Below are 8,523 nucleotides of genomic sequence, written 5' to 3' on the forward strand. Positions count from 1 at the left end.
CTACCTGTACAAAAAGCACACTGACGCCGCTGCTCTCCGGTGCTCTCATGGGTTAAACCCAACCCAACCTCTTTTAACACTGTTTTCCTAGAAACACACAAGCCCGCCTATGGCTTGTGATTATCGCCAGAATGCAAATGAGGATTGTTCTCATAGCTAATTGAAGCTGTTTCTTTTACAATGGGTGTACATAATCAACTCTTAAGAGATCCCAAAGGTGAGATAACATACCCTGAAAGTAGCGTTTTTTTTTTTCTTGGAGTGCACGTGTGTGTGTACGTGTGTGTCTTGGGCTAAGGATAATTATTTCAGTGTGAAATCACAGTGGTTTACATGAAATAATAAGATCACAGAAGGGGGTAAATATATTTTTGATCATTTTAGGTTCTGTCTAATGCTTTTTTTTGTCTAGTATTTTATAATGTTTATGGTCTCGTGCGCAGTGAACACATTGAAGGCATGAATAAATTCAAACTGAGCAGTATTAGTGTGCTTTTCATAACTGAAAACAACAGCACAGGCAAATGACTTCTCCTTGTCAGCTAACTGAGGAAGGCTTTCTTCCTTGTGCTTTATTTATACCAGTATTACTCTCAGAAGCAGCTACAACACATCCAAGGACTTTCTGAAAGTGTATAGAAGTAAATAGTTTCCACGCAGAGCACAGAGCATAATGAATGGCACTCAGGGGCCAGAGTTTTATCTCACAGGGTCAAGAAGTTTTAAAACATAAATAGAAATTCAAGGAAATTAACCACAGTAATGAGGGAAGTACAGCTGAGTGTGGAAATGCAACTCCAGCTTCGGGATAAGGGGAAGAAAGAGAGATTTGAGGAATGCGTGCCACGTGCTTATCTTTGTACATAAACAGCTTTCTCTGGTATCCTGGACTTAGCTTATTTAAACTCAGTATTGTAGGCAAGATTATTTAATGTAGAGCAATCCAGGAACGTGTAATCACATCTGCAGCTGTGGGTAGCAAGCGTTGTGCTGCATGAAGAAAAATAACTTTATAATAATTATGGGCAGCTGAATGCATCGGGAAGCCAGGACAGTTGCTCTTGAGTAGCACTGTACTGCTTCCACGTGCTTTTAGAAGTGCCTTATGGAAACCTCCATCCCAGCCTCTTAAACAGAGCCCCAAAACATGGGGACATGGGGACACAGGGACATGGGCTCGCTTCTGTGGCAAAGCCAGGGAGCCAAGGGCAGCCTGAGCTCTGTGCTGTCTCCTCCTCCCCTCATGCCTCTCTCCTCTTCAGAAAACATACCGGGATTTCCGATTGCAAGGCGTGCTGGACTCCACCTTGAACAGCAAAACCTACGAGACCATTCGGAACCGGCTGACAGTAGAGGAGGCCACGGCGTCGGTCAGCGAGGGCGGAGGGCTGCAGGGGATCACCATGAAGGACAGCGATGAGGAGGACGAAGAAGACGACTAGGGCAGCTGGTCCGGCGTCCGTGCATGTACCTCGTCCATAACTCAGTTAGCCACATTAGGAATTCTTCTGTCAGCTCTAAATGCCCATGAGAAGTTTACCAATACAAATGCCATGTTAGCTGTGTGGTAATAAGGTTAGCACCTCTCTTCGATTCATTGGTTTCCTGATTTCATATCTGTATGTTCATAAGCAATATGGAGCACCATTGTTTAATACTGTTAATGGAAAACTACATAGAAAACATACTAGGTGTGTCCCTGTTATAATTAAACAATGCTTCATTAATGTACTGTATATACATTGATGGTAAATTGTTGTGAAGATGAGTGAATCGAGTCCTTTCATTTCTTTGTTTCTCTTCTGTGGATGCCAACTGCTTAAAATTAATAAATAAATTCAAAAACCAGCTTTGTTTTTAAAAGAAAAATGAGGCGATTACGAATGGTTTTTTTTTTTGTTCTCTCTGTTCATTTAAAAACCAGAAAACAAACAAACCCCGACAGCCGTTTGAATCATTCTGCATCCTTGTTAATATCCCAGGCTCTTCCCTTCAATATGCAGTTAACTCCATGAAGGCTACATCCCAAAGGATTAGTCATTCTAATTGCCACACCAGATTAATCCTATCATTATGGATATATCATGCCACATTACAAGTCCAAAGCAGTTGCTTTATGTTGACATTTGCTCCTCTAAATGTTACACTTTTGTTTAAATCTCAAATAACCGTCTATGTACAAAGACAACTTTAATTACAACCTTAGACTATACAAATGTGTTTATAACAATATATTGAATATTTATTTCAGTAGGTTGTAACCATAATTTACAACTCCTCTGTTTAACAATGGGTTTTATATATGTCATGTACATTGCATTTTGAGCAGTAACTGCATGTCCATCAGTCCCCCCTTCCAGAGCTTTTCTTTCTGTGTAAAATAGTGATAATCCATCTTGCTTTTTTTGCCTTATACAAGCCGACAGTTGTAAAAGTGTGAGAACTGTGGCTTCTCAATAAATAACTATTCAGATGTCCTAAGAATAAATTATGGAGTCTTTTTATGTCTGCCTTAGAAAAGAAATAAAAAAGAAATAACCTAAGCTGAGATGTAAGAGCCCCCACCTCTCGGAATAAAGGCGTTTTCTTTTCTCATGGGTGTTCTTACAGTTTATTAATTTAGAAGATGGTTTCCCAGTTTATTCCTACAGGTCAGGGTGGGACCACGCTGTGTATCCCCAAGGTACGCGGGCATTTTGGCTGTCACCACCCCGGTTGTTTCCACCATTATCTGCACACTGCACGCTGTCACCTGTCTTTGGATGTCTAATTGATGGTCTGCTGTGGTACAGCCCCCACAATTACACGGTCATTAGCCTTGCTCGACATTTACCTCACACAAATAGGCTTCAGTCTATATCTTCTCCTAAAGAAGCCAATGGCAGCAGCCTGCAGGGCGTTTACAAACACAGGACACACAGGCAGACTCCCAGCTGAAACTGAAAAGCAGGCAAGAGAGAAGCAATAGAGCTGATGTCCTTCACCCCCAAAGGTGACAACCTGGGGAATGAGGACGTGACTTCACCACCCACAAATAAACAATGGGCATATGCTGGAGAGCATCCTGCCTGGCATAAGGAAGCATCAAACCAAAGCATCTTCCAGTGCCCAGGAGTCACAGACAAACCCCAGGCAATGGGAAGAGATGGACGGTGCTGGGTCCCAATTGAGGCCGTGGAGCCCTACAGTGCTGGGTTTGAGCTCCTTTTTCTCCAATAGTGGAGTTTACCCAAAGCTCTGGAGGTTATTGCTGCCCCACCTGGATCACCATGCCTGACACATCCAACACCCACCTGCCCACAGGCCCTTGGGACAGGGACATCAGTGGGCTCTCTGCTCCTAGTGGATGGAGGCCACGCACAGTTAGCAGCACTTGCATGTGATAAGCCATGTGATGCACTACTGTAGAGAAGCTATGAACCCCTACTGTGACCCAACAGATCACTTAATGATTTTTGCCCACAGTGCAGACAGAGGGGAGAAGTACCTCTGGGGACTACAGCCTTATAGACATATCTATCTATCATTAGGGACATGATTTAATGGACACAGTGGCAATAGGTTGGTGGTTGGACTATGTGATCTTACAGGTCTTTTCCAACCTTAATTATTCTAAGGTTCTATCCTGACCTCTCTATGCTCAGATCCTTGAAGCACGCCCTGAAGCCCACCTCAAGCCAAGTTCCTTTTGCATATGCACACTCGTGTCTTCTTCTTTCTTTCCTTCTCCTGCCCCAGATACTAGTAGGAATGGCTTCAGCTCCAAGAGGAGTCAATGGGAAGACCTTACTTGGGGTGGTCAACAGAGCAGTAGCAAAAAGCACCAGGGAAGATCCAAACTTGCAGCCAGTCACACAGAGCAGAGTGAGAGAAGCAGCTTGGTTCTGCTCTGGAACAGCCCCCAAACCCCTATTTTTTTAATACACGAAATATTTACTGGGTGAAAACACAGCCCACTTCCACCTGCCACCTTTAAAAACAGTGAGCCCTGCTCAGTTTTTTGAATGAAGAGCGTGGGTGCAGCCTTCAGGAGCTGCTCCCTGCTGTGCATCACTCCACATAGGTGCTTCCCTGAGACGGCGGTGATGGACACGTCTCTGGGTTTCTGTCATCAGAAAGGATCCTGTGACAGTTTTTCACATGTCCTCAAACCCCAGCACAACAGCTCAGAGACTCTGCAATAACCCTGAGAATATGGTAGGCTTAACCACAGAGCTACAACATGGAGGCATCCAAACTGGGTTGGTGTCGTCTGAACAATGTAAGCATGGGCTTAAAGCCCCCCATGGGCAGCGCTATGCTTTGGTTTGGTCTCTGGCTCCTGCAGGGCAAAGCTGCAGCTTGGGCAGCACCTAATAAGGCTTTGCTGATGGATGGGAGCGCTCTGGCAAACCCAGCTAGGAAATGCAAAGGTCTGCTGCTTGTTTCACTTCAACCCATCGCTGCGACAGAACAAGATCCAACAGTCAAAGGACTTTCTGCCAGTACAACTGCACCTCGATGAAGAATCTGCCAGTACAGTTATGTCAATCAGTTTTGGGGAAAGAGGAAAACTTCATTCCTCTGCCAGCAAAATTTTAAATGATAGATCAGGCCAAAACTTCTCTCATATTTACAGAGAAGTCCAGCGAAAATATCCTTTGACAGACTTACTTAAAGCATGTGGCATGGAGACTGAAAATGCTATCAACTATTTGACTGACAAGTGTCAGCAGCTGTTCATCCAATTTGTTTTATATTTCAGCAACTAACAGATTCTTTCCCCTCTGCTGTAAAGCATGTCTCTTGGCCCATAGGCATCTTAGAAATTGCTTTCCTGCCTCTCCAGTGACCAAAACGTCAAAAATATTAGAAGACAATGTGGTTTCAGAAGCAGAAATAGGCACGCAGCTAAGCAAGGATGATTTTGTCAGTGTTCAGTCTGGGTTCTTTTTTAAAAAGTCACAGCAAACCTAAGGCAAAAATTGCTCCTCTAAGCTTTAAGAAAGGAAAAAAAAATGCCAAAGCAAACAAAGCCCTCAGTAAATCAGCACAGGTTAAACCACAAAGGAAAAAAGCACTGATGGAATGGCCAAGTAGAACGCTACGCAGCTATATTCCACCCTCCACACTTAGTGAAGTTCAACACTATGTCTGTCATCACCAGTTTTTGCTCAGAAAACTTCTCCATGGTGCCACGATCCAACGTAGCCACCTCTGTGTCAAGCTGAGTCCCCCACACCACCCACAAAGCTCAGCCTCCTTCCTCTTAATGCCTTCAGGACCTACCTGATGCCTGAGTCCGCATAAGGTAAGTTACAATTACTGAATTACAAGAGTAGTTACCATTACAATTGTGAACTTGTGTGGCTATAAAGCCGGTGTGACACCTCTCTCCATTGAGCTGCATTCAGCGGTGTTCTCTTTATCCAAGTGCACGGAGGTTCCTGAGCTGAACGCAGAGTGCTATTTGCTTCAGCTGTTCCACAAGATACATATTCCATTGCAAGTTGTAAATCTGCATTTGTTGTAACTATGCAAAATATGGGAGAAAAAAAGTGCAGAGATTATATGCAATCTGCCAGCAGAGTTGTGTGCCATGAGGAAAATGCCTCACAGGTCAAAACAAAGAAAAACACTGAGCAACAAATTAGTTGCAGGCGGTAGCTAATATGGAGATCAAAAGATTAAAATCAACATGCAACGATGAAATCACTGGAATAATAGGAGCACTTAAGAAGATTAAGTCAATGACAGAGTCCAGCAGTAAAAAAAAAAGAAAAAGATTTTGATTATACTGTAAAATTTGATATTGGGAGAGCAAAAGCAATTACAACCACGACATGCTTTGCTCTCCCCGCCTTAGACCATCTTGGCTCATTTCCTATGCAAGGAATACAGTTGTTGAAATAAACAGAAATGTTATGACTCGAGTGCTCGATTCAAAAACAAACCAGGTGGTCAGATCAGATTGGGGACCGACAAGAGGGGTCTGAGCGGAGAGGACTTGTTGCAGATCCTGGAGGATGTGACAGCTGGGGGGGAACAAAAGCTGTCCTGCTTAGGACTGTGTTCAGCTGATCCCAGGGGTCCGGCCCAGGCTGTCAGAGCCTCCCATAGGCACAGGAGCCACAGCCACCCACAGCAGGGACACGGGTCAGCCAGCGCACAACCCAAAGGGAATGGGAAGGGACCGCTGATGGGTGGCTAAAGCTCACTGCAACACACCTGCCTTCAGTGCAACCAGCCAGTAGGGAGGGATGAGCCATCCCGGCTGTGGGACATAGGCACCAGAAGTCCAAGATCCCCCTGGGGCACTGTGATGCTCTGTGCTGTGCTAAGAGCTGGAGCTCTCTGTGCCACACAGCTGATGGCTCACCCATGTTCTTCTACATTGTTTTGTTCAGCATCACTAGCCCCACTGCCGCCCCCAACTCCATAATCACAACCTCAGCTCGTAATTAAATCAAATAAATAAACTACTGGGCATTTTCATGGAATCTCTGGGTGTTCTTGAGCATTTCAGGAATACTTGGGCCACACACTGAAGTTCTTTCCTGCAATAAGCAGGTCTGGACCTCCAGTTTGAGCTGCTGGGGGAACATTTCAGTGGTTCTTTCAGCTCAGATCCTGCGGGGCTGAAATCACACAGACACAAAAAGATCCTTGATGCAAAGGGTTGCAAAGCAACAGCTCCACCTCCCAGCCACCGTCAGCCCAAGCAAAGGCAAATGTAGATATTGACCAACACAACCCACAGTACAGCCAGTTGGACAACACCAAGTGGGGATCTGCAAAATGACTGCAGGAACGGCAGTTGTAATTGCCATTGGAAAGGTTCTCCCTCCATTTGGTTTGGTTTTTTTTTGCCTTTGAAAAGCATGGAAATTTGAAAATGTTTTTCTCCCTCATTAAGAAGGGAATCATTCAGAACACGTGGGGGTTGTCCCACTTATCTCTTTTTTTTTTTGGCCATCCTTCTTTCAAGTGAAAAGGGGAAGGAATGGAAACACAAAACAGGAGTGGGCTTCTACCCATTCTCACTGCTTCTTGCTCCTTTTTCCTGAGATGTTTTCAGTAGGAAAGTGAGAACAAGGCCATCCCCCCATTATATTCTTCTTCTCTACTTCCTCCCACCTTTTATCCTAAATAGCAAATAAGGGGAAAAAACGAAGAAGAAAAAAAAAAAAAATTTAAAGCTCCCACTCTTACAGAATGAAAAAGTACCACATTTCAAAACACTGGGAAGGGACGTGTTTCAGTTTTCAGAGATGAAACAGAGCACTGACCCACTACTGCAAATGTGGGAATGACTCTTTGGAGCAGTAAGGGTGGCCACCACCCTACAGCATCTTCTTCCTTCCCTCGTTGGCCAGGTGAGCTCCCGGCATGGGGAAGATGCCACTGACTCCTGGAGCACAGCAGTCCAGCAGAGGGACCTTCACCCACAGTGCTACCAATCCTCACAGCAGCATTTGGGGCACAGAGCCCGGTCAGGATTGAGCCGTTCGTAACCATTCCTGTTGACAGCAAACTAGAATAGGTTCTGGCTCACACTCCCTGAGCTACGGAAGGAGGAATGAGCAGAGAAAGGAGTTCATTCAACTGCTTCTGTTTGGCAGCTCTGCAGGACTCTCAGCAAGCACAGAAAGGGATGTGGCAAGTGGGGAGGTGCCATTTTTAGAATTACATAAGCCGCTCTGATTGCCATCAGGGTAGTCTATGTGCAGTTGGTGCCACGGTGTCTTACCAGTCGCTCTGCACTGGGGCTGCCGCAGCTTGAGGAGTGGGTCAGGTACCAGCTCCTCCAATTAGATACAGGTTAAAAATACCAGTGCTTCTGTGCCATCACTGGCAAAGGCAACCAGCCACTGTGCTCCCAAAATCCCATTCTGCTTGCTCTGGGACCCACTGGAGCTCCAAAACCCAGTTACACTATGCTGAGTTGCAAAGGGGCAAGCAGTCAAACAGGTAAGTGCGTCCTCACCCAGCTCAGCCTTTGTTCTCTGGATATCCCCATTGGTGTCTCACTAATTTGTCCTAAAAGAGTCTGTCTCCAAGCACTGCAAAAGGAACTCCAGATAAACACCTTGTGCCATCCCTGGGCAGCGCCTGGAGGCTACAGCTGCTGCACTGCTCAGAGAGCAGCACCACAGCCCTGCTGCCCTGCAGCCCAGCACCACCCTTGGCCCTGCGCTGCTATGCCTGGCACAAAGCCACCAAGACACAATGCCACAAAGTCTCAAAGCCACAAAGATATAGAGGCATGGAACCACAAAGCCATGGAGCCACTTCAGAAGCTGCCCCTTGACTGGCAAAGGTAGCCCCATCCTAATTGAGAACCAAGAGCTGGCCGTATGGTTTCACAGAACGAATGCTTGGACTAATGTTCCATAAATCCTCATATTCAAGGATCTTTTACTAGCTACTCCTCAGCTCTTCCTTGAGCTTCACATCTTGCACTGACAGCAAAGATGTGCCATAGATCTGAAACTACAGATAAATTTACCTTTCCAAAGATCTTCCCTGACAGACTGCATTTTG

At 45.4% G+C, this 8,523-nt stretch overlaps 1 protein-coding gene across 5 annotated transcripts in view; it reads left to right on the forward strand.

Moving 5' to 3' along the window:
• CADPS (calcium dependent secretion activator) overlaps nt 1–2,595 on the forward strand; it is a 171,036-nt gene extending 168,441 nt beyond the window's left edge. For all 5 annotated transcript variants that reach the window (XM_072347840.1, XM_072347843.1, XM_072347841.1 and 2 more), the window contains one exon: nt 1,263–2,595. In XM_072347840.1, coding sequence (XP_072203941.1) covers nt 1,263–1,442 — 180 coding nt within the window. In that variant the 3' untranslated portion in view covers nt 1,443–2,595. The remainder of the gene's footprint in view (nt 1–1,262) is intronic.
• The last annotated feature ends 5,928 nt before the right edge of the window (nt 2,596–8,523 follow it).

The sequence above is a fragment of the Excalfactoria chinensis genome, chromosome 12 (assembly GCF_039878825.1).
Source record: "Excalfactoria chinensis isolate bCotChi1 chromosome 12, bCotChi1.hap2, whole genome shotgun sequence".
Taxonomy (NCBI): Eukaryota; Metazoa; Chordata; class Aves; order Galliformes; family Phasianidae; genus Excalfactoria; species Excalfactoria chinensis.